Below are 26,892 nucleotides of genomic sequence, written 5' to 3'. Positions count from 1 at the left end.
CGCAGACGGATCCAGACCCATTCAACTTGAATGGGTCCATGAGCTGTCCGGACCGCAAAAAAAAATAGAACAAGTTACTATGTCACGAAGCGCATTTCTTTGTAAGTAGTTGGTGTAATGACAGGGAGCGGCAATTGCGCTGCTCCCCGTCATTGTACCCCTCAGATGCCGCGATCAGCTATGAGAGTAATAACAGAGCGTAAAATAAATGAAATCATACTTACCTCATACATTTGCTCGAGACGGACTACCTGCCGCCATCTTAATTAAAGAACTAGGGTGAGTTCTTGCGCGGCCTGTGAGGACATCATCATGTCAGCCGGCGTGGTGATGTTGCACGGGATTTCGTGCAAGATCTTCAATCAAGATGGCGGCATCTGTCCCGTTGCAAGCAAATGGATGAGGCAAGTATGATTTGTTTTTACTTTTTACCACCATTTAGTATTGAATTGTTCAGCGTCCGCCATGCTGCCCTGTGCTAATAATCATATAAATGACTTATGAAAGAAATGTGAAAACTTTATTAGTAAAACAAACCTACGTCGGCAAAACAGCAGGTAAATCTGAAATCATTTACAAAAAATCTTATAAAAGTTAATTAGGATGTTCAGTTGTCAAGGCTGTGTCATGGTCATGTTGTTGTTTGCCGTGACCACCCCCAGCCAGGAACTTAACCCCACACGCACCAGACAGAGAAGGAACCAGGAGAATGTAGTAAAGCACACACATGCTGCATAAACAACACGTTGCCCCAGGCAACCAGCATGCATGGCTAATGTGTCACGGCAAACAACAAGGTGACCATGACACAACCGTGACGTCAGTCTTATGTGGAGTAAAATTAGTTTTACTTAAACGATTTGGTGCTGAAGTGCACCCCCTATCTTGTTTATTGTGCTTTTGAGTCATGTAAATGTGAACCACTAGGGGGAGCTAAAGAGCTGCTCTGTGTACAGGGCAGTTGTCGCCTCCCACCAGCAGTCATACAAACACCATCACCATATAAAAGGCCAGTAAGGGGCAGGATTGTAAGAACTTGTCTCCAACGTGAACAATCATAGCAGCCAGCTGGAGATTTTTTGTGTCAATTACATACAACGCATACAGAAACAGGTAAAGCAGCAAAAATCACATAGAGACAATAGTTGCTCCCACCAAGGGACATTCTCGACTGTGTCCTTCTCCTTATCTCCTGACCCTGTCAATAATTTTTGCTCCTCCTCATTTTTGGGGATTTCATCCCCTGGTTCTTTTATTTCTGTCAGACATGTCTTTTCTTCTAGATTAGTGCTGCATAGTGTAATGTTCACATTGTCAAAGCCAGTGCCCTCTGTTGTCAGCCCCTGGTGTCCTGTACTAGTGCCCTCTGTTGTCAGTCCATCATGTCCTGTACTAGTGCCCTCTGTTGTCAGCCCCTCATGTCCTGTACTAGTGCCCTCTGTTGTCAGCCCCTCATGTCCTGTACTAGTGCCCTCTGTTGTCAGCCCCTCGTGTCCTGTACTAGTGCCCTCTGTTGTCAGCCCCTCGTGTTCTGTACTAGTGCCCTCTGTTGTCAGCACCTCATGTCCTGTACTAGTGCCCACCGTTGTCAGCCCCTGTTGTCCTATACTAGTGCCCTCTGTTGTCAGCCCCTCATGTCCTGTACTAGTGCCCACCATTGTCAGGCCCTGGTGTCCTGTACTAGTGCCCTCTGTTGTCAGCCCCTCGTGTCCTGTACTAGTGCCCTCTGTTGTCAGCCCCTCGTGTCCTGTACTAGTGCCCTCTGTTGTCAGCCCCTCATGTCCTGTACTAGTGCCCACCATTGTCAGGCCCTGGTGTCCTGTACTAGTGCCCTCTGTTGTCAGCCCCTCGTTTCCTGTACTAGTGCCCTCTGTTGTCAGCCCCTCATGTCCTGTACTAGTGACCTCTGTCAGCCCCTCATGTCCTGTACTAGTGCCCACCATTGTCAGCCCCTCATATCCTGTACTAGTGCCCTCTGTTGTCAGCCCCTGGTGTCCTGTACTAGTGCCCTCTGTTGTCAGCCCCTGGTGTCCTGTACTAGTGCCCTCTGTTGTCAGCCCCTCGTGTCCTGTACTAGTGCCCTCTGTTGTCAGCCCCTCATGTCCTGTACTAGTGCCCTCTGTCAGCCCCTCATGTCCTGTACTAGTGCCCACCATTGTCAGCCCCTCGTGTCCTGTACTAGTGCCCACCGTTGTCAGCCCCTGGTGTCCTATACTAGTGCCCTCTGTTGTCAGCCCCTGGTGTCCTATACTAGTGCCCTCTGTTGTCAGACCCTGGTGTCCTGTACTAGTGCCCTCTGTCAGCCCCTCATGTCCTGTTCTAGCACCCTCTGTTATTAGCTTCCCATTTTCTAGATTATAGTTTACTAGTGTGTGTTTATTGTCGATGATGCTAGTGTTCTCTGTGGTCTGCTCCTCATTTCCTGTGCTAGTGTACGCTGTTGTCTGCTTATTTTCCAAACCATTGCCCTCTGTTGTCGGCTTTTTACTCCCTTTGCTTATGTCCTCTGTTATCTGCATCTCATTCCCTGCATCTTCATGTTCTGAAGCTTCTCCTGGACAGAAATCTATCACTACTTTTCCATCTTCATGGTTCCCTGGGCGGTCCACACCGGTTCCACCATCATCCCCCACCTCTTCCAAACCCTCACCAGTCCCAGTCCCTTGCTGGAACTGGAGATGCAGGTGTAGATCATTATGCTGAGGACTTGGCCATCCAGTAGAGTTTGAGGAATTTTCTTTAGAGGTCACATCTCCACCCCCTGCTGCCTCATTAGGTTCTTGATCTGGGTTTTCAACTTCTGGTTCCTTTGCAGTTACTTCATTTCCCTTCTCTTCCTCGTAACTCCCTTGCTTGGGTGTGAAATTTTGGAGACTCTCCACTGGTCCCCCATTGTCTTTGGAGGCTACATCTTCACCCTCTTCTGCCTCTTCACATTCTTGGTCTGAGTTTTCAGCTTCCTCTGGTTCCTTTGCAGTTCCTTCATTTCCCTTATCTTCCTCATCATTCTCTTCCTTAGGTGTGAGTTTTTGGAGTCTCTCCACTGGCCCCCAGATAAATGGTCCCTGGGATTTGAAGTTCTCCCAGGCAAACTGCACCAGCTTTCTACGTTCCTGCTTGTCCTTCACGGTGAACATAAAGTAGTCCAGTGCGCTACTTTTCACTTTGGGTAAGTTGTTGTTACACAAGATCTCCTCCAGGAAAAACCTGACCAGAGGGGCCTGGAAGTGTTCGTAGCCCATCTCCCCCAAACACTTGAGTATCCGGGTGATCCGCAGGTTGTTGTGGCTGCGGCTGTGTGACAAGGATATGAGGGGAAATTTTAGTAGAAATACTATAGGTTTATCTGTGTCTGAGAAAGACTGGGTTAACCAGCTTTCCAGGCCTCATGAATGGTTAAGCTGCCTTCTTACAGAGCAGTATGGCAACAGAGGCTATTTTGCAGCATACCTATGCATGTATAGGAGACTGGAAAGCTGGGTGGCAACCCATAACATACAGTTTCTTACTGGTGAATCTGGCAATTTTATATATCTGCGTAACTAGACTGATTTGCCGATCAGAAGTCGGTGAAAGCTGGTTGACAAACCCATCTGCAGGCTGTAATGGCTGCTAAACGGTTGTAATCCACCATTCCCAGACTGGGAAAACTGGGTGTCACAGGGACACATTATTACAACTCTCTAATATCATGTCTAGGTAGATTTGCAATTCAGTACTCTGAGAAAGTTGGGTAAGTATTCTCACTTGTTTAAATTATAAAATCTTTGCGCCCAGTTCTCTGCCCGGGACACTTCTCCAGTTTTCTCGTCCAGCAGTTGAATGCCGTAAAACCCCAAAATGAGCTTGTAAGATTCCAGGAACCTCCTCATGACGTCTTTATCTGCCTTCATCATCTAGAACAGAGGTGGACATTACATACACAATCTGTACATTATAAACATGTATGATATATACAAAGTCCAAACATTATATAAAAGTCTATATGTTATATACATGGACCCTACATTATATAGACATCCTACTTATATACAGTATATACTTATCCTGCGTACCCACCAGAGATGTACCACCAGCACGTATCAATATCGCAATCAAGATTATCTTGTGTTTGAATCCTCCTCTGTGGTACTTTCAACTCCTATCGCAGGCTTGTAGACAGCTTTTTTGGTGGATTGGGTATTTCTTATTCATAGGAGTGCGCCCTGGATATTGACTATTCATTGGAGTGCGTCTGGGACTGACTGTTTAACTAGTTCTCTTTCAAGATATATCGATCGTTACTTACAACCATGTGCCCAAGCCCTGCCAACATATTTAAAAGATACTAAACATACGTTGCAAATATTAAGCAGTATAGAATGGAAACCAGGATAGATCATGGGCACATTAGATGTAAAATCATTGTACACTGTCATCGAGAATCAAAAGGGATTCGAAGCTGGCAAACAGTTTTGATACAAAAAGGGAGAAATGGCAAAACAACAGATATAATATATAGGGGAATGTATACTTTTTATTTTGCAGAAGAATTATTGTAAATATCAGGAAAATTTATATCTTCAGACTTGGGGTACCGCGATGGGGACGAGGTTCGCACCGGAGTTCGCTAATCTGTATGTGGTATGGTGGGAACAGCTGGCCATGCACCCAGAAGGCAGACTCCGAGCGGGCCTCGTCCTATGGCGGCCTTTCAGAGATGATGTGCTCTTTATATGAAAAGGAGGGAAGATGGGCTTCTGGAATTTTTTTAATTTATTAATAAAAAAAATATTTTTATTTAGAGTTTACACCAAGTTATAGTGAAAGAGATATTTTTTTTAGATCTGACCGTTTATATTAAAAAAGGTAAAATCTGCGCAAAAACATTTAATAAACCCACTGATGCCAACAGCTTTATTTCTAGAGAAAGCTGCCACTTACCCCAGTGCTTGGATAATATACCTAGAAGTCAAGGAACTGCGCAGAAATCGAGGTATATAAAAAAAGAAGATATGCAAAAAAGATTTGAATCTAAAAGGATATAACAAGGAAATATTAATAAAACAAAAAAAAGAAATAGAGCAATTAAACAGACAAACTCTTTTGGAAGATTCAGGAAATAAGGAGGTGAAAAAAGCGCAGATAAAGAATGAGGAAGAAATTCCACCGATTCTTATACCGTATAACGGCCAAACATAACGGCCAAACATTTAAAAAACAAATAGTGAAAAAATATTGGGGTATTTTAAAAGAGGATACAATTATTGTAGACCATATCCCAGATGTCCCTAGGTTTGTGTATAAAAAGGCAAAAAATGTAGGGAATATGGATGCACAGCAGTATCTAAAAAAGCATGAGAAAGAAAAATGTACCGAAATTTGCCCAAAAATGCATAGGGTGTAAAAAAAAAAATCCTTAAATACTAAAAAACAACTCCAGATACAAAATAAGGATGGGTCATATATATATATATATATATATATATATATTTTTTTTTTTACACGATATTAGAGAACATATTACATGCAACTGTCGGGGGGTAATATATGCCATCATATGCCCCTGTAAAAAGACCTACGGTATATTGGACAAACAAAGAGACAATTGAAGAATAGACTGGGAGAACATGTATACAACATTCAAAGAAAATTTGAGGGGCACCTATTGTCAAGGCATTATATAGACAAACACGGAGGGAAGTTTTGTGGGGTAGAAATAATAAAGGTAGATGAGCGGGGGTGGGGGTGGGGAGATTTTATTAAAGGGGTATTCCCATCTTAGACAAGGGGGGCATAACGCTAGGATATGCCCACATTGTCTGATAGGTGCGGGTCCTAACGGTGGAATCCGCACCTATATCGAGAACGGAGCGGGGAGTGCTGTGGCTGGGGAACCCAGATTTCCGCTAATCCCCGCCTCTCCCATAGAAGTGAATAGGAGCGTGCCACGCATCCGCAGCCCATGCTCCCATTCATTTATTTGGGGCAGTCGGCAGCGAGCCAGCGCTTGGCTATTTTTGGCGGCCCCATAGAAATGAATGGAGGGCGGTTGTGCATGCGCAGTCCTTCACTTTCGGGGCTCCGTTCTCGATATAGGTGCGGGTCCCAGCGGTGGGACCCACACCTTTAAGACAATGGGGGCATATCCTAGCGATATGTCCCCATTGTCTGAGATGAGAAAACCCCTTTAACAGTATGTCACGAGCAGAAACAAAATTCATTTTTAATATGGACACTTTGGTACCGAAAGGTTTAAATGGGGGAATAAAGTTACTTGCTTTTGAGTAATGTACTAAAGAATAGTGAGGTGAAAGTTAAATGTGGTACATGAAGAGTTAATATAACAGGTTGAGGGAGCTATAAAAGGATGGTATCGGGAAGTGCCAAGTGATTCCCTGACGAAGGACAAAGTATTGTCCGAAACGCCTTGGATTTTGGCACTTACAGCGATCCGTAGCTCGATTAGTGACGTCACTAGGTGCTCTACGCGAGAGCGAGGTTTCAAACTAATACTGAGTTACGCCACCGGCAGGGGCGCACTCCTATGAATAAGAATTACCCAATCCACCAAAAAACCTGTCTACAAGCCTGCGATAGGAGTTGAAAGTACCACAGAGAAGGATTCAATAACAAGGTAATCTTGATCGCGATATGGATACGTGCTGGTGGTACATCTCTGGCGGGTGAGCAGGATAAGTAGTGGAGAGGGTAGTGCGCGGTACCTTATATTAAGTGTTTTTTGTTGTACAGTTGTTTGGCAGCAGGTTTTGCGGTACTGCAGCATTTTATTAGGGAGCAGTAGCGCCAGTGGTACAATATACTATATGGTGTAAAGTAGTACTGGCTTAGTTGCCCATAGCAACCAATCAGATTCCACCTTTCATTTTCCAAAGGGGCTGTGAAAAATGTAAGGTGGAATCTGATTGGCTGCTATGGGCAACTAAGCCAGTTCTACTTTACACCAGTTTGATAAAGGACCCCATAGTTTCTACATTATAAACACACTCTGTACATGATATACATGCTCCATTATATGGTGCCAGAAAGGGACTGATCTTATACCTGAATTTCTGCCAGGGTCAGTGGTTTGGCGCATGGGTTCACACCGTGCTCTTGCAGCGGAAACAGCCTGTAATATACATAATGCATATGTGATAATATAAATTATTTTTAGTTACCTTCTTAGACAGACTGGGCTGGGGAAACTGTCCCAGATGGTGCTCAGGTATGGTTGTCACTTTCCATTGCCCAGACATCTGTACCTCCAGGTTTTAGGCCGACCCTTTAGGACATGAACCAGGCAGAACTGTTTAAGTAATGCTATAGATAGTACTGGAGCGTCACCACCAATGTGATCCCATGGAAGGTGGCTTGCTTATGAGAAAAAGATGACCTGCATCTATCTGCCAGCAGGTGGCGCAGTTGTGCTTATTTGCTTTGTGTGTTTGAATTCCTCTTCGATTGCTGTCAGTGAATGGAGATAAACTGTAAGCTCCTGAACCCCAGACTGATACATTACCCTGCACTGATACATTGTAACAAGACAGGGGAGAGATTTTTGCTGCCGAAGTGTTTAGCTCACAGACTGTCGTCTAAACTGGATATCACTGTAACAAACCCCCAGCTGTGAGAAGTATTGCGTCTGTACTGATCACTGCATTAAAAAACACAGGTGGTTTTACCACGATTTTAGTTTCACCTGTAAAAACCAGGCTGCCAATTACTGCATTGCAGAACTGCGGTAAGACGCATACAGTCTTCTGAATATACCCTTAATCTCACCACTGAATGAAGGAGTGGTTCTCTTCAAGCTCTTCATATTCTTCCCACCAGTCCTGATGAAATTCCTCTATTTTTATTCCTGTATTTGGTGAAGAGAATCGGTCAAAGTGGTAACCACTGATGTTTCTATTATCAGCCATGAAACAGCCAATCTGAGCGAGCAGAGCTGCAGTGTAAAGCATAGTGAAAGGGGAGTAGCATCTGTTCAACCAGGAGCTGGATTTTAGATGTGAACATGCCCTTTACATTTCAATAATTTATTTATGTTTCTAGGAAAGTTGGGTGACAACCAGTATGGTCATCATAATGTTTGGGCTTGTCACTCAGCTTTCCCAGGACCCTGAACAGTAGACCTGCATGGCTATACAGCAAGGCATACATTACTCCATACCTAGGCAGATTTGCCACCCAATGAGCTGGAGAGCTGGGTGGAGACTCATATTGTCCATAATACAATAAAAAACTATTGTGAATTGTTTCCTCCAAGCCATTTCTTATGTTTCTGGGAAAGCTGGGTGACAGCCAATATAGTCCTCACTACCTCTGGGCTTGTCACTCAGCTTTCCCAGAGCCTTGATCTGCAAATGTTCCTTAGGCCTCATGCACATAACCATATCCGTTTGAGAGGTCCGCATCTGCGGAGTACAGGTGCAGTCCGTGTTGCATCCGCATGTTTTGCAGACCCATTGACTTCAATGGGCATGCATTTTGCAGACAAGTATAGGACATGTTCTATCCATGTGTGGAATGGAGATACGGATGCAGAAAGTGTCTGTTCTGCAAAAAGATAGACTATGCCCGCAAACCGTGTATGGCACACGGACTGCATCCGTATTTTGCATGAGGCCTAATCATACAGCAGTCCAGGGAGGGGGGAGGGGGCAGGAGATAGCGACCTGTACTACTTTAATCTAAAATTATCCATAGACATGTCCGATGCTGCGGAGAGGTTTGATTGAACATCCACTTTGTCAATTTGACACATAATTCAGCCTGTGCTAGAATCGCTTACACGTTTCGGGTTAAAGCATCCTTAGGGCTCATGGACACTGCAAATTACAGATCCGCAAAATACTTGTGCATTGCGCTTTTTGTGGAACGGAACGTCCAGCCCATAATAGAATAGTCCTATCCTTTTCCGTAATGCGGACAAGAATAGGACATGTTCTATAGTTTTGCGGACGACACAGAAAGGATGAGAGGATGCGGACAGCACTGAAGTGAATGCATAGCTGACTAGCCGCAATAAAGGATGTGATTCAGGGGTCTGGGAAAGTATGGTAAGATAGAGAAATCTAATAATGATTTAGCTTTACTGACCGTTAGGCTTAAATTTAATGTTGTTCCGGTAGAATTCCAGATTCGGCATATAGTCCTCATATTCCTATGGAGAAAATGTGTAAGTCAGATACATGGATTAAAGGGGTTATCCGAAACGATAAACTGCCCCCCCCATATGCCAGGCCCTTACACGGAATATACTTATCCCGCTCCCTGCGCCGTTCCTGGTCCCCGCCTGCCATTGGCTGCCCCCCTGGCATCGGATGTTTTCATCCAGGCATGGGGAGAAGCAGCAGCGGCGGGGACCAAGAGCGGCGCAGGGAGCAGGTTATTTATATGACATGTGAGGGGCCCGGCATATGATGGGGAAGTTTATAGTTTCGGATAACCCCTTTAAGGAGAACCCGTCACCTCTGCTGACATGTCTGCATTTCCCCTGTAGTAACAATTCCGGAGCATAAATTCTTATATCTCTATGTTGTATCATTTCTTTATTATTCCTTCTAGAAATCCTGAATGAATTACCTGTAGTCTGCAAGGGCGGGGGTTACTAGTTAGGGGTGTGTCCCTGCACAGTCTGACGCTGGCAGCAATGATACGATAATGTCAGATTGTGAAAGGACACACCCCCAACTGGTAACACCCATCTGGTCCTTCACTGCAAACTGTATGCAATACATTCATAAAAATTCTAGAAGGAATAATATAGAAATGGCACAACATAAAGTCATATGAAAAGATGATCCAGTTAATAAAAGGGGGGAGCGAGTAGTTGGTAAAACAGACATGTCAGGAGAGGTTACAGGGCATCTTTAAAGGGCATCTGTCAGCAGATTTGTACCTATGACACTGTCTGACCTGTTACATGTGCACTTGGCAGCTGAAGGCATCTATGTTGGTCCCATGTTCATAGGTGCCCGCATTGCTGAGAAATATAATGTTTGAATATATGCAAATGAGCGTCTAGGAGCAATGGGGGTGTTGCCCGTACTCCTAGAGGCTCTGCTCTCTCTGCAAGTCCCGCTCCCCCTCCTTTCACTTTGATTGGCAGCGCCAAGTATAATGATGATTTCACTGCATGGACCTGTCAATCAAAGAGCACAGGGTATGGCAGTTGCAGAAAGAGCAGAGCCTCTAGGTGTAATGGCAACGCCCCCGTTGCTCCTAGAGGCTCATTTGCATGTATTCAAACTTCATTATTATTTTTTTGCAATGCGGCACATATGAACATGGGACCAACACAGATGTCTTCAGCTGCCAAGCACACATACTACAGGTCAACCAGCTTCATAGGTACAAATCTGCTGACAGATGTCCTTTAAAGAGGCATAACCATTAAAGGGAACCTGTCACCAGGATCTTGGACTGTTATCTGGGCTAATACATGAGTAGTACTGCATATAAGAAGTCCATACCTATTGCCCCCACCCCTGTCAGGGCTCAAAGTTGCACTGAAATACACAGTCCGGACATGCTGTGCTATGCTAACATAATGGAGAGGACTCCTATGCACATGCGCAGCAGTCCTGACAGTGTATTTCAGAGCAGCTTTAAACTCTGACAGTGGCAAAATGGGGGACAGTAGGAAAACAAATAGTGATCTGGACTCCTTATCTTCAGGACTACTCATGTATCACCTCAGATAATAGTCCTAGATCCTGGTGACAGATTCCCTTTAGAGGTGACTATAACCATAGTGATAACTGAACAATATGATCAGACATGCTGATTGCTTCCAGTGCAAGAACTGGTCAGAATGGGACAAATTAGGCTATATATAGGTGTCTATGAGACATTAGCTCCCGCTGGGGGTATTTACCTGGTCATTAGCAGTCTCCAGGTTTGGTTTTCCATATCCATGTCTGTAGTTTTGCATGTCCCTCGCTGCTCTGTTCCCAAAATTCCACTGAATAGATAAGAACCAATAATTAGGCATCACTAAATTTGGTTGAGCTTTCATTGGTTGCATCTTACTGTATTCTCCGTCAGTTTGGTGCCGGGCTGTTCCTACCCCTATGGAGTAGGAGTTTGTGTTTCTGGCTCTCTGGGTGCATTTGAGCCATGATGTGGATGTTCCTGCCCCAGTGTAAGATCTCTTTCACATGTCAGTGAATCGCGGACATGTGCCGTCTGTGGTCTGCTTGGACCTCTCATGTATCCATTGACTTTAATGTGTGTATTCACCTTGTTAGTGGGTTAGTGATGACCATGGAAGCAGGCCCTATTAAGTCCATGACTACAGATCCCTCACACACATTATAGTCTATGGGTTCGTGAAGACCACAGAAACAACACGGATGCCATCTGTTTTTGGTCCATGGTTTTCACGGTCCATTGGTAGGAGATAATCTGGAAAATTATTTTCAGCCTAAGGGCTTGTTCGCACGCACATAAGGGCTCCCTGCCCGTGCTGTGGACCACAATGCACGGGCACCGACCGCGGGGCAGCCGCATGCAGATCCCAGACCCATTCACTTAAATGGGGAGTTCTATCTTTTTGCGGAACGGAGCACCACAGAAGCACTCCGTAGTGCTTCCGTGGGGTTCCGTTCCGTGCTTCAGTTCCGTTCAGCACCGCATCTCCGGATTTGCGGACCCATTCAAGTAAATAGGTCCACATCCGTGATGCGGAATGCACATGGCTGGTGACCGGTGTAGTGCGGAACCGTCGTATGCGGCCCGCAGCACGGCCATGGAGCCCTTACATTCGTGTGAATAAGCCATGGAATACAGATGACACACTGAGGGCAAAAAAAGGACACGCGGACCAAACATAGATCCTTCATGGACATCTTCACAGATTAACGACTGACCATCTTGTCACAGATATCATCAAGGACACAGATGTGTGAAAGAGGCCTAAGGGAGCCATGAAGGGGGAATAACTAAATGATTTTGCAAAAAACATGGGGAGCTCTCTTATGCATGCTGTAATTTGTGTTTCAAATTTCAATACTTCTGCTTGCTTGCTCAGACTTTGTATATTTCATGACTAGATGTTTGCAATAATGTATCCAGTCTAGAGCTAATCGTGAGGACTACCAGGCTGCACTCATACATTCTAAGGGCTCATGCACACAACCAGGGGCGTTGCTAAGTCAAAACATTCGGGGCCTGGGCCCCTGATGTTTTGTCCCAGGCCCCGAATGTCCTGCCTGCGAGATAGATAGAACTGTATTGCCATCCTCAGGACGGCAGTACAATTGAATCTAATGTACTGCAAGAGCTGAAGGACCTGTGGTGACATCACAGGTCATGTGATCAGTTCTAAATGCAGTACCTGAAAAGGACCTGTGATGATGTCACCATCATGTGACCAGTGGAGGAGAGGTCAGCTCAGCAGTGAAGAGAAGTTGTGGGAAGAAGCTGAGGTGAGGTCTGCTACATGAGGAGAAGTAAGTGAAGGGGTAGATTACTCAGTGTGAGAGGCAGAGCAATGTTGGGAGTTGTAGTTATTTAACTGGGACTGTATGTTAGAGCTGAAGGGAGGCAAGTTATTTACATAGGACTTAAATTAAGGGGGTAATGTTATTTACATGGGAATGCATGTTGGAGGTTGCTAGGGCAGGGTGATGTTATTTACATGGGACTATATGTTGAAGGCGGCTGTGGAAGGGAGTGATATTATTTACACAGGACTGAATGTTGAGTGGTAATGTGATTTACATGCAGCTGTATGTTGAAGGTGGCTGGGGAGGGGGGTGATGTTCTTTACATGGGACTGTATTTTGAAGGGGGTGATGCTATTTACATGGGACTGTATATTGGAGGGGGCAGGAGAGATGGTGTGATGTTATTTACATGGAACTGTATTTTGGAGGGGGCTGTAGGTAGAGAGGGATGTTATTTACATGGGACTGTATATTGGAGGGGGCTGGAGAGGTGGTGTGATGGTATTTACATGGGACTCTATGATGTAGGGAGGGAAATAATTTTATTTACATGGGACTGTATGGTGGAGGGGCTGAGGAATTATAATTTCTGAGGACACTAAACATAGGAATATAACTACAGGGAGCACTGCATCGGGTATTATAAATACTGGGGGAGCTTCAGGGCGAGCATTATAACAGATGGGTTCGATATAAATACTGGGGCACTTCAGGGTGAGCATTATAACAGTGGGGGGGCGATATAAATATGGGGACATTTTAAATCCTGGGGACATTAGGCGTTCTTATTACTACTGGGGCCTCTATTTCTACTAAGAGCACTGTGGGGGCCTTATTACTACCCGGGGTTCTGAAGATAGCTTTATTAACACTGGGGGAGCAATAGGAGGGCCTTATTTGTACTGATGGGCTCTGTAAGGGCAATATTAATACTGGAGGGCTCTTCTACTAATGGAGGCACTCTTGGGAAGCACTATCACTGTTGGGGGCACTGTAGGGGGCAGTATTACTAATGAGGGCATTCTATATGGGAATTATTATTGGTGGGACTATGAGGAGCACTATTACTATGGGGAAGATTATCTGTAAGGCACTAATTTTTCTTCAGAATAGTATTTGGGGGTAACGAAAAGTGAGGAACCTAAGATGTCTGTGTGTCACACTCAGAGACGAGGCGGCTGAGAGAAGTTGTCCGGACTGAATGGAGAAGATGATGACAGAGAAGATCTACATGAAAGAAGAACGTCACCTGGAGGCACTGGATGTGAGAGGTATGTGCTGCTGTATAGCAAGTACAGAAAAATGTCTTCAGTGCTAGTGTTTGCGGTGGTGGGGGGATTGGGGTCGGTTGGTCGACTTAGAGAATTGGGCAATATGCATTGGGGCTTGGGCCCTGGATCTTTTGAGACCCTAGCAACGCCCCTGCACACGACCGTATGTCCTCCGAGACACACGGTCCGTGAATGGGCCATATGTCCCGGAGCGGCATACATCGTGCGCACAGCATCATGAGTTACTATGATGCTGTGCGCATCGGGCTGCCCGCGGGACTATTGTCCCGCACTTATATGATCTATGAACCTATGATGCTGTGCGCTCCCGTGCGCACGATGTATGCCTCTCCGGGACATATGGCCCGCTCACGGACCGTATGTCTCGGAGTGGATACGGTTGTGTGCATGAGCCCTAACAAACCTTTAAATCAGGACAGGTTTTCAGTCTCTGAATGTAAACAAGATTATTTCCATTCGCTGACTGCAAGCAGAGATCATCAGAATGTTATGGAGGGTGACAGACAAGGCAGGCTTTTCATACCATGAGTAGGCAGGTGCTACACCGAGATATTTGGCTGGGAGCAGGTTGGAATGCTACCGCGATATATCTATATAGGAAGCTGGGTGTAGGCTTCTGGAGTCTGTACCTGATGCTGTTGTTTCTGCTTCTTCTTTTTAGGGGGCTCCGGTTTCTCATCTTCCCAGGTGGAATCATAATCTGAATTCCAGCTTGCAGCTATGTCATAGTTATACATGCTGAGGAGATCACAAAACTGGGGGAGAAAACATACAGATTACAGACACGTGTACAGTAAAGTTTAGAAATAGCACTTGTTCAGATTTATGTAACAGTTTTACTGTAGGCTGTAAAGCGAGTGGAGACTAGTCTGTGTGATGACATCTAGTGGTAAAAGTGAAAACTGCAATATAAAAAAAAAAGGCATTTTCTGTCAATACTGTTCCTTTAGAATGCCTTCTCTTCATTGTTTACCTGCTCACCATCGCATTCGCAGCGGTGAGCAGGTGTAATTACAAGAAGCCATCCCATTCACTTCAATGAGACGGCTCATTCCTGTTCAAGTGTATACTACCGATCCGTCCCATAGAAGTGAATGAAACGGCTTAGGTGTAATTACACCTGCTCACGGCTGCGATGTCGACGGCGAGCAGGTAAACAATGAAGAGAAGGCAGCGTGGGCATGGCGCGCAGCCTTCTCTTCAACCAGCTGAGGGTGCCGGGTGTCAGATCCTCGCCAATCTGGTATTTATGACCTATCCTGAGGTCAGTAAAAATAAATTGGACAACCCCTTTTTCTGTTGAAGCCATCACCTGGGATTAGCAGAGAAATCATAGGCTGTTCACTCCCTGCAAATGACTAAGGGCACTAGTTTGTGAGACATGCTGGCACCTATAGTCCCTTCCGGGCCGGCAAATCTGAACTACAGCACTGCTGATGGGAAACAGAGTGGACCTCCCTTTACCACACATACAGAATAGAGCACACAATGTGAAACCATTGCTAGTGATGATGGAGTACCACACAAGAGTAAGGCCTCTTTCACACGGTCGTTGCGGGAAAATGTGCGGGTGCATTGCGGGAACACGCGCAATTTTTCCGCGCAAGTGCAAAACATTGTAATGCGTTTTGCACTTGTGTGAGAAAAATCGCGCATGTTTGGTACCCAAACCCGAACTTCTTCACAGAAGTTCGGGCTTGGGATCGGTGTTCTGTAGATTGTATTATTTTCCCTTATAACATGGTTATAAGGGAAAATAATAGCATTCTGAATACAGAATGCATAGTAAAATAGCGCTGGAGGGGTAAAAAAAAAAAAAAAAAATTAAACTCACCTTAATTCACTTGATCACGCAGCCGGCATCTCCTTCTGTCTTCATCTTAGCTGTGTGCAGTAACAGGACCTGTGGTGACGTCACTCCGTGGTGATGGATCATGTGATGACCGGAGTGACGTCACCACAGGTCCTGTTACTGCACACAGCTAAGATGAAGACAGAAGGAGATTCCGGCTGCGCGAGCAAGTGGATTAAGGTGAGTTAAATTATTATAATTTTTTTAACCCCTCCAGTGCGATTGTACTATGCATTCTGTATTCAGAATGCTATTATTTTCCCTTATAACCATGTTATAAGGGAAAATAATAATGATCGGGTCTCCATCCCGATCGTCTCCTAGCAACCGTGCGTGAAAATCGCAACGCATCCGCACTTGCTTGCGGATGCTTGCGATTTTCACGCAACCCCATTCATTTCTATGGGGCCTGCGTTACGTGGAAAAGGGCATAATATAGAGCATGCTGCGATTTTCACGCAACGCATTAGTGATGCGTGAAAATCACCGCTCATGTAAACAGCCCCATAGAAATGAATGGGTCAGATTCAGTGCGGGTACAATGCGTTCAACTCACGCATCGCATCCGTGCGGAATACTCGCCCGTGTGAAAGGGGCCTAAGGCCTCTTTCATACGTCAGTGATGTGTGCTGTCTGTGGTCTCCACAGAGCGCTCGCGTATCCATTGACTTTAATGTGTGTATCCACACATCAGTGCTTCTCATCTGACCGTTGGCCTGTGATGACAACACGGAAACATGCGCTATTTTGTCTATAGTGACAGAGCCCTCATGAACATTACAGTCTAGGGGTCAGTGAAAACCATGGTTGCCATCTGTGTTTGGTCCATGGTTTTTATGGACCATTCATAGGAGATGCTCTGGAATCCAATTTTCAGCCTAGCAGTGTACGTGAAATACAGGTGGCACACGGACCAAACACAGATTCTTCACATGCCAACCACTAACCATCTTGCCACAGAGGTCATCACTGACATAGACGTGTGAAAGAGGCCTGTGTCCCAATGTGTCTCTCACTCAGTACAAAAATTTGTGGCGCCCTCTGCTGCCTATGCTTGGTATATTTCAAAGCAACAGTTCATACAATGCATACTGGGGCTGTTTACGCTGGTCTTAGTTGTCCCCCTGTGTGCTAACGTAATATAGGGCTAATTTATGATGAGGGGTGCACCTAATCATAAATTTGCCACATATATGGCAGTCCGTGTGTCTGTCAGAAAAAATAAGCATTGAGTTTTTTGTCTACTTTTTTGCCGGTTTCCATGCAAAAAAGTAGTAACTTTGCCCCAACACACCCTCGCTCCGTCCATCTGTCAAACTCGGCGTAAAAGCACCTGCATGTCAAGATATTGTTGCACGGGAGTTAAAATAATGCCCTTGAGACTATTCTTACGCCAGGCGACCTTAATAAATGACCCCCACTGTCTAACTATAGTTCATAGACCCCGAGATTCACCTACAACTCCCTTAGTTGCCTAAGGCCCCATGCACACAACCGTATGTATTTTGCGGTCTGTAAAATACAAATCCGCAAAAAATACGGATGACGTCCGTGTGCATTCCGTATTTTGCGGAACGGAACAGCTGGCCCCTAATAGAACAGTACTATCCTTGTCCGTAATGCGGAACAATAATAAGACATGTTCTATTTTTTGCAGTAACTTCTGGGGTTTTTTGCGGACCCATTCAAATGAATGGTTCCGTATAATGTCTGCAAAAAAAAATAAAAATACAGAATGGACACGAAAAGAAAATAAGTTCATGTTTAAGAGGCCTAACAATACAGGATCAGGAGGAGGGATTAGTCATAACTAGGCCATTTAGGAGCCATAGAAAGTTGGGCGATAGCTTTAATGGCAGCCATATTGGTTGTCACCCAGCTTTTCTTGGACTCTAACTAGCAAGTCTGTCCACAATACAATATATGGGAGGGTCGATGCCATTCAGAGTTTGTAAAAGCTGTGTGGCAGCTGAATCGATCAAACACAGCACTAAAAATGTGATGACACTGATCAGCATGCATATAGCGGTACATACAGCCACGTCATAGTCAGGGAAACTGTGTGACAACCCTAGGAGGTGGCCATATTGGCTATTGCCCAGCTTTACTAGACTCTGACTACTTGCCTAACAATACAAGATAAAGGGACTGAGTTGGAGCATTCATATCTAGACACAATCTGGCACAATAGAAAACGGATCCGTCCTCCACTGACTTTCAATGGTGTTCAAGACGGATCCGTCTTGGCTATGTTACAGATAATACAAACTGATCCGTTCTGAATGGATGCAGACTGTTGTATTATCTGAACGGATCCGCACCAAACACAAGTGTGAAAGTAGCCTTTGGCCATTCAGGAGTCAGGGAAAGCTGGGTGATATAATAGCTTAATGACGGCCATGTTGGTTTTTAACAGGTTTCCTAAGGTTCTGATCAGCAACTCTGCTTACTTCTCTTACAATACAGCAAAGTATGTGACGTTTCCCCTATAGTTTGACAGTTTCTTGTCCGCGTTCTGCCTTCCTTCATGACCGACAAGGACTAACATCAGATGAAGCAGAGCTGACTGTGTCAGATGTAGGAAAGCTGTTTTTGTTCTGTGCCACAACTCATGTCATATCACAATGTGTTATCTATGGTTTTTACATAGGACTACAGTTAAATCTAATAGTCCTCACTCTTCGCCAGCTCTGCTACATCTGCACAGAGCTATGTACTTACCCCTAGTCAAGGGTGGGTTACAAAGTCGTTTGTGAGTTTCTCGCTGCAGCTCCAAAGGAGGAAGCTGGCGTTAAATTTTCCCCCTGATTATAGAATGGAGCAAACTTTAGCCTTAGGATTTCACTTTCTATTACTAAGAAACTCCCCACCCATTAAAGGGACAGTAACTCCTACACAAATGATCTTAGGCTGTAGTGTGGATGGGGAATGCCCAGTTTCTACACTGTAACTGACACCTGCAGCAATGTCAGTTACTGTATATGACATGAGGACATCAGAGAGAACCAGGGGCAGAGGCATCTGTGGCAGGCACTATGAGGGTCTTCTTGGGCTCTGTGGGGTATCTGTGGCAGCACTATGAGGGTCATCTTGGGCTCTGTGGGGTATCTGTGGCAGGCACTATGAGGGTCTTCTTGGGCTCTGTGGGGTATCTGTGGCAGGCACTATGAGGGTCTTCTTGGGCTCTGTGGGGTATCTGTGGCAGCACTATGAGGGTCATCTTGGGCTCTGTGGGGTATCTGTGGAAGGCACTATGAAGGTCATCTTGGGCTCTGTGGGGTATCTGTGGAAGGCACTATGAGGGTCATCTTGGGCTCTGTGGGGTATCTGTGGAAGGCACTATGAGGGTCATCTTGGGCTCTGTGGGGTATCTGTGGCAGGCAGTATAAGGGTCATCTTGGGCTCTGTGGGGTATCTGTGGAAGGCACTATGAAGGTCATCTTGGGCTCTGTGGGGTATCTGTGGAAGGCAGTATGAAGGTCATCTTGGGCTCTGTGGGGTATCTGTGGAAGGCACTATGAAGGTCATCTTGGGCTCTGTGGGGTATCTGTGGCAGCACTATGAGGGTCATCTTAGGCTCTGTGGGGTATCCGTGGCAGGCACTATGAGGGTCATCTTGGGCTCTGTGGGGTATCTGTGGCAGGCAGTATAAGGGTCATCTTGGGCTCTGTGGGGTATCTGTGGCAGGCACTATCAGGGTCATACATTAGTAAGTGCCTTGTATTAACTTCCTCTACATGAACCTTGCCTAAAATGGAGAAAGAATTAACAGTGACATATTTGCTGGTCCAGGATAGTAATGATGCCTGAAGAGTCCTGGAGTGCATAACTAATAACTTTGTGGCATTAGGGAAAGGTGGGTATAAGCTGACCAGTGCAGGGGGCACAGTACATGGAGGCACAGAGCATGGGAGCACAGAACATGGAGGCACACTGTAAGGGGGCACAGAATATAAAAGCGCAGAACAAGAGGGCACAGAACATGGGGCATGGTACATGGGGGCACAGAACATGGAAGCGCAGAGCAAGGGGGCACAGAACATGGGGCACAGTAGATGGAGGCACAGAGCATGGGGGAGCACAGAACACAGAGGCACATAACAAGGGAAGTGAAGAGCAAGGGGGCACAGAGCATCAGGGTACAGTAAATGGGGACACAGATCATGTATCACTATATGAGGGGCACAGAGTATGGGTGCACAGATATAAGGGGCACAGAGTATGGGTGCACAGAACATGTATCACTATATAAGGGTGCAGCGTCCCATGTGTTTAAAAGGGACACTTTAAACATCTGCCTATTCATCTAATGTTTTTTCAATGTATGGTATTTCCTAGTATCAGTCTGGCAATGTCATTACACCCATTTGCCCCTAGGTGGTGCTGGCGCCACATATATATATATATATATTTAGCCAGGGGTTTGCTAATAAAGTTAGTTAACCCGTAGAGGACCCACGCCGTACATGTACGGCGCAGATGTCCGTGACTTAAGGACCAGCGCCGTACATGTTTGCGCAATGAACGGGCAGGTACAGGAGCTGCGCCCACCCGATCTGCAGAAGGGGTTTGGCAGTCACTGATGCGGCATCGGTGAAAACAATTTGTAAAGCATAGGGGAAAAAAAGACATATTAGGTATCGCCGCGTCCATATCGACCGGCTCTATAAAAATATCACATAACCTAACCCCTCAGATGAACACCATCCAAAAAGAAAATAAAAACTGCAAATTTTTTTTGGGGGGGGGGGGGTCACCATACATCACTAAAAGTGCAACACCAAGCAATCAAAAAGGCATATACCCCACAAAATAGTACAAATCTAACAGTCACCTCATCCCGCAAAAAATGAGCCCCTACCTAAGACAATCACCCAAAAAATAAAAAAAATTATGGCTTTCAGAATATGGAGACACTAAAACATAATTTTTTTGTTTTAAAAATACTGTTATTGTGTTAAGTAAATAAAAAAAACATACATATTAGGTATTACCACGTTTGTTACAACCTGGTCTATAAAAGTACCACATGACCTAACCCCTCAGGTGAACACTGTAAAAAAAATATATATATAGAAATGGTGTCGAAAATTAAATTTTTAGTCACCTTATATCACAAAAAGTGTAATAGCAAACGATCAAAAAGTCATATGCACCCCAAAATAGTGCCAATCAAACCGTCATCTCATCCCGCAAAAATGATTCCCTACCTAAGACAATTGCCCAAAAACTGAAATAACTATGGTTCTCAGACTATGGAGACACTAAAACATGTTTTTTTTTGTTTAAAAAATGATATTATTGTGTAAAACTTACATAAATAAATAAAATTTGACATATTAGGTATCACCACATCCATAAGAACCTGCTCTATAAAGATATCTCACGACCTAACCCCTCAGATAAACACTGTAAAAAAAATATTTAAAAAACGGTGTCAAAAAAGCCATTTTTTGTCACCTTACATAACAAAAAGTGTAATAGCAAGCGATCAAAAAGTCATATGCACCCTAAAATAGTACCAATCAAACCATCATCTCATACCGAAAAAAATGAGCCCCTACAAAAGACAGTCGCCAAAAAAATGAAAAAGCTATGGCTTTCAGAATGCTTTATTATGTAAAACTGAAACAAACAACAACAAAAAAGTAGTCATATTTGGTATTGTCACGTCTGTAACAACTTGCTCTATAAAATTACCACATGATTTGACCTGTCAGATGAACGCTGTAAATAACAAAAAATAAAAACGGTGCCAAAACAACTATTTTTTGTTACGTTGCCTCACAAAAAGTGTAATATAGAGCAACCAAAAATCATATGTACCCTAAAATAGTAACAAGACTGCCACCTTATCCCTTAGGTTTCAAAATGGGGTCACTTTTTTGGAGTTTCTACTCTAGGGGTGAATCAGAGGGGCTTCAAATGGGACATGGCAGCTTAACATTAGGCCTCATGCACACGACCGTTGTGTGCATCCGTGGCCGTTGTGCCGTTTTCCATTTTTTTTCGCGGACCCATTGACTTTCAATGGGTCAGTGGAAAAATCGAAAAATGCACCGTTTTGCAGCCGAGACCGTGATCCGTGTATCCTGTCCGTCAAAAAATATGACCTGTCCTACTTTTTTGACGGACAACGGTTCACGGACCCATTCAAGTCAATGGGTCCGTGAAAGAACACGGATGCACACAAGATTGGCATCCATGTCCGTGATCCGTGGCCGTAGGTTACTTTCATACAGACGGATCTGAAGATCCGTCTGCATAAAAGCTTTTTCAGAGCTGAGTTTTCACTTCGTGAAAAAACTCTGATCCGACAGTATATTCTAATACAGAAGCGTTCCCATAGTGATGGGGACGCTTCTAGTTAGAATATACTAAAAGAACTGTGTACATGACTGCCCCCTGCTGCCAGGCAGCAGGGGGCAGGCCCCCCCCTGTAGTTAACATTGGTAGCCAGTGCGACCGGGACCCCCCCTCCCTCCCCTGTAGTTAACTCTTTGTTGTCCAGTGCGGCCGCCCCCCCCCCCCCTCCCTCCCCTGTAGTTAACTTATTGGTGGCCAGTGGGCCCCCCTCCCTCCCCTGTAGTTAACTCGTTGGTGGCAAGTGGGCCCCCCCCTCCCTCCCCTTTAGTTAACTCTTTGTTGTCCAGTGCGGCCGGCCCCCCTCCCTCCCCTGTAGTTAACTCGTTGGTGGCCAGCGGGCCCTCTCCCTTCCCTCCCCCTCCTAATTAAAATCTCCCCACCCTATCATTGGTGGCAGCGGAGAGTACCGATCGGAGTCCCAGTTTAATCGCTGGGGCTCCGATCGGTAACCATGGCAACCAGGACGCTACTGCAGCCCAGGTTGCCATGGTTACTTAGCAATTTGTAGAAGCATTATACTTACCTGCGAGCTGCGCTGTCTGTGTCCGGCCGGGAGCTCCTCCTACTGGTAAGTGACAGATCATTACGCAATGCGCCGCACAGACCTGTCACTTACCAGTAGGAGGAGCTCCCGGCCGGACACAGACATCGCTGCTCGCAGGTAAGTATAATGCTTCTACAAATTGCTAAGTAACCATGGCAACCGGGACTGCAGTAGCGTCCTGGTTGCCATGGTTACCGATCGGAGCCCCAGTGATTAAACTGGGACTCTGATCGGTACTCTCCGCTGCCACCAATGATAGGGGGGGAGATTTTAATTAGGAGGGGGAGGGGGAGGGAGAGGGGGCCGGCCGCACTGGACAACAAAGCGTTAACTACAGGGGAGGGGGGCCAGCCGCACTGGCCACCAATGAGTTAAAAACAGGGGGGGGGGGGGTCTGCCCCCTGCTGCCTGGCAGCACCTGCCAGGCAGCAGGGGGCAGTCATGTACACAGTTCTTTTAGTATATTCTAACCTGAAGCGTCCCCATCACCATGGGAACGCCTCTGTGTTAGAATATACTGTCGGATTTGAGTTTCACGATCTAACTCATATCCGACAGATCCGTTTGCAATTGCACCATTTTGTGTCAACGTCAAACGGATCCGTCCCCATTGACTTGCATTGTAATTCAGGACGGATCCGTTTGGCTCCGCACGGCCTGGCGGACATGTCCGTGGATCCTCCAAAAATCAAGGAAGACCCACGGAGGAAAAAACGGTTACGGATTAGGGACCTACGGACCCCGTTTTTGCGGACCGTAAAAAAAAACGGTCGTGTGCATGAGGCCTTATACCAATAAAATCTGCTTTCCAAAAACCATATGGCGTATGCCCTTACAGCAGTTTACGACCACACATGGGGTGCTTCTGTAAACTACAGAATCAGGGCCATAAATATTGAGTTTTGTTTGGTTGTTAACCCTTGCTTTACCTAAAATGGAAAATCTGCCAAAAAAGTGAAATTCTGAAATTTCATCTCCATTTTCCATTAATTCTTGTGGAACACCTAAAGGGTTAACAAAGTTTGTAAAATCAGTTTTGTATACCTTGAGGGGTGTAGTTTCTAAAATGTGGTCACTATTTGGGAGTTTCTACTCTAGGGGTGCATCAGGGGGGCTTTAAATGGGACATGGTGTCAATAAACCAGTCCAGCAAAATCTGCCTTCCAAAAACCATATGGCGTTCCTTTCCTTCTGCACAATGCCATGTGCCCGTACAGCAGTTTACGACCACATATGGGGTGTTTCTGTAAACTACAGAATTAGGAACATAAATATTGAGTTTTGTTTGGCTGTTAACTCCTACTTTGTAACGGGAAAAAATAGATTAAAATGCAAAATCTGCCAAAAAAGTGAAATTCTGAAATTTCATCTCCATTTTCCATTAATTCTTGTGGAACACCTAAAGGGTTAACAATGTTTGAATACCTTGAGGGGTGTAGTTTGTAAAATGGGGTCATTTTGGGTTGGTTTCTATTATGTAAGCTTCACAAAGTGACTTCAGACCTAAACTGGTCCTTAAAAAGTGGGTTTGGGAAATTTTCGGAAAAATTTCAAGATTTGCTTCTAAACTTCTAATCCTTCTAACGTCCCCCAAAAATAAAAAGGCATTCACAAAATAATCCAAACATGAAGTAGACATATGGGGAACGTAAAGTAATAACTATTTTTGGAGGTATTACTATCTATTATAGAAGTAGAAAAATAGAAATTTGGAAAATTTTAAATTTTTCTAAATTTTTTGTACATTTTGTATTTTTTTTATAAATAAAAATGATTTTTTTTTACTCCATTTTACCACTGTCATGAAGTACAATATGTGACAAGAAAATAATTTTAGAATGGCCTGGATAAGTAAAAGCGTTTTTTAAGTTATCACCACATAAAGTGACATATGTCAGATTAGCAAAAAAATGGCCTGGTCCTTAGGGTGAAATATGGCAGGGTCCTGAAGGGGTTAAGAGGAAGTGAATGGGGGGGCGTAGCCTAGCAGCGCATGGAGCAGGACACGTGAGCGCCGAGCTCCGCCACCAAGCCGCAACATTTGGGGCCTTGAGTCCTTAGCACAGACCCCCACATGAGAAAGAATCTGCCCAAGAAGCCCCCACATGGTGTCATACCTCCTCCAGACCCCCCGCACAAAGGCGCGCTTCAGGACTTCATCCTGCGCTCAGGACAGAGCGTGCTGTCATTTTTCCCGCCTGACCTGGCTACCCCTGCAGAAGCGCTCCCTCAGCACTGCAGAGAAGGATGGCACCGCGAGACACCAGGGACTCCAGCTGCACAGGAGCCCCCAGCACGGCTAACTTGGCCACAGAGACCTGCCAGCCTCCAGCCTCTCCACCACCGCCCCGGACGTGGACCCAGCAGGAAGCCCTCGATCCCAAGATGGCGCCTGCATGTGCCGAACTACAGACAGCGGGGGAGCCCCCCTCTCTGGTCAGTGACGAGTGGCGTTCCTCTGACCCCCTCAGCCATCCTCCCCCCGTCTCTCTCTCCCTGCAGAAGAGGGGGAGGATGGCTGAGGGGGGTCAGAGGAACGCCACTCGTCACTGACCAGAGAGGGGGGCTCCCCCGCTGTCTGTAGTTCGGCACATGCAGGCGCCATCTTGGGATCGAGGGCTTCCTGCTGGGTCCACGTCCGGGGCGGTGGTGGAGAGGCTGGTGGCTGGCAGGTCTCTGTGGCCACGTTAGCCGTGCTGGGGGCTCCTGTGCAGCCGGAGTGCCTGGTGTCTCGCGGTGCCATCCTTCCCTGCAGAGCTTGTGTCCTCTCCCCCATCTCCTCTCTGGAACTTAAGGATGACATAGGGGCTACCCCCTCAATGGTACACTGCCCCCACCCCTGCACACTCACCATACTCTGACCACAGCACCTATACTGCCCCCCCCCCCCCCCCCATGGACTGGGCTTCTATGCTCTTTCTTCCAGCTGCCTACTAAAGGCGACTTCTAGGCTCTGGTTACAGAGGTCACCGCAACATGCCGCTCTGAAATCTCTGCGGTTCGGCGCAACCTACACTCTATTGCCACCCGAGTGGAGATCCTAGAGAAAGATCACAAAGTTACACGGTCCTGTGTCTCTCAACTCCATACTTCAGTGTCCTCACAAGTCACAGGGCTCCGCGAGTTGCAGTGTCATATAGAGCAGTGTTTCCCAACCAGTATGCCTCCAGCTGTTGCAAAACTACAACTCCCAGCATGCCCGCACAGCCAAAGGCTGTCCAGGCATGCTGGGAGTTGTAGTTTTGCAACAGCTGGAGGCACACTGGTTGGGAAACACTGATATAGAGGACTTAGACAATCGTGGGAGGAGGAATAATATCAGAATCCGTGGTCTCCCAGAGCCCCCAGGGGAGGAGGGAATACAGGGAATCCTGGACGTGCTCTCCAACAAAATTATCATTACCATCTCATACCACTAAGCTGGACAGGGCCCACAGAGCCCTCCGATCCAAAAGATCCACCCCCCAACCCAGGGACATTATTTGCTGCGTTCACGACTTCGCCCGGAATGAGGCGATCATAATGAAAGCCAGAGACTCCCGTAATGAAAGCCAGATCCAACTTTTTCAGGACTTTTCATGGACCATGCTGCAGAAACGTTGCTACCTTCGCCCTCTGCTGGACACCTTGAGGGACCACCGGATCCCGTACCGCTGGGGGTTCCCCTTCTCCTTGAACGCCCAGATAAATGGCCGCACTGTGGCCTTACACTCCTACGCTGACCTCGACCCATTCTGTGTCACGCTGGACTTGCCAGTACCTGACCTCTCCGATTGGGAGATTGCCACGACATCCCTGCCCACCCCTCTTGCTTGGCAGATGACGGGGGGGGGGGGGGGGGTCACAAGAGACTGCCCTCGCCCAAAGTGAGGTCTGCTGATCCTGAGGAAGCATCCCCTTCACTGAACCCGGAAGAACATCTCCCCATCGCTGAGGGGCCATCGACATGCCTGGACGGTCTCTTTTTTTTTTTTGTATCCCTTTAGTCGCTGCCTGTTGGTCACAATTATTTTTCTTTTTTCTGTTTCTGACCCATTGGTTTTGCTCAGGTTCTCTCCCCCACCTCTAGGGACGTAACTGGTTCGGTCCCGAGACAGTGGGGCTCATTGAGTCCGCCTTGCTGGCTATTGGTCCGGCGGGGTCGGTCCCTTCTTAGACTTTTTTTTTCTAGTCTGTTTATTCTACAGATTTAGTTTACAGTTTGTTTTTTGTGAAGTCTTGTGGTGTTCGTGTCTTTCCCCGCTCCCTATCATCCCACAACCTCCCCCTCCCATACCCCACGCTCTTCCTATCCCTCAGAGAGCAGCCTGGAGGAGGCCCCCCTCCCTAGAGTGGACACCTCCTGCGCTTCTGCTACTACCTTCATAGCTGGTAAGACTCTGCTACTCACTCCTCCTCAAT

The 26,892-nt window shown here is 46.1% G+C and overlaps 1 protein-coding gene across 1 annotated transcript; it reads right to left on the bottom strand.

Moving 5' to 3' along the window:
* Window positions 1-504: 504 nt before the first annotated feature.
* Window positions 505-18,412, bottom strand: LOC122940200. Its single transcript, XM_044296646.1, has 8 exons — window positions 18,303-18,412; window positions 14,359-14,484; window positions 10,865-10,951; window positions 9,085-9,148; window positions 7,765-7,843; window positions 7,045-7,111; window positions 3,748-3,896; window positions 505-3,294 (listed from the first exon to the last, which is right to left on the bottom strand). The coding sequence occupies exons 2-8, from the start codon at window positions 14,464-14,466 to the stop codon at window positions 1,089-1,091; spliced, it is 2,760 nt and encodes a 919-aa protein (XP_044152581.1). The 5' UTR covers window positions 14,467-14,484; window positions 18,303-18,412; the 3' UTR covers window positions 505-1,088.
* Between the last annotated feature and the right edge of the window lie 8,480 nt (window positions 18,413-26,892).

This window comes from Bufo gargarizans, chromosome 6, assembly GCF_014858855.1.
Source record: "Bufo gargarizans isolate SCDJY-AF-19 chromosome 6, ASM1485885v1, whole genome shotgun sequence".
In the NCBI taxonomy this organism is placed as follows: Eukaryota; Metazoa; Chordata; class Amphibia; order Anura; family Bufonidae; genus Bufo; species Bufo gargarizans.
This window is presented reverse-complemented; position numbering and strand designations above follow the sequence as displayed.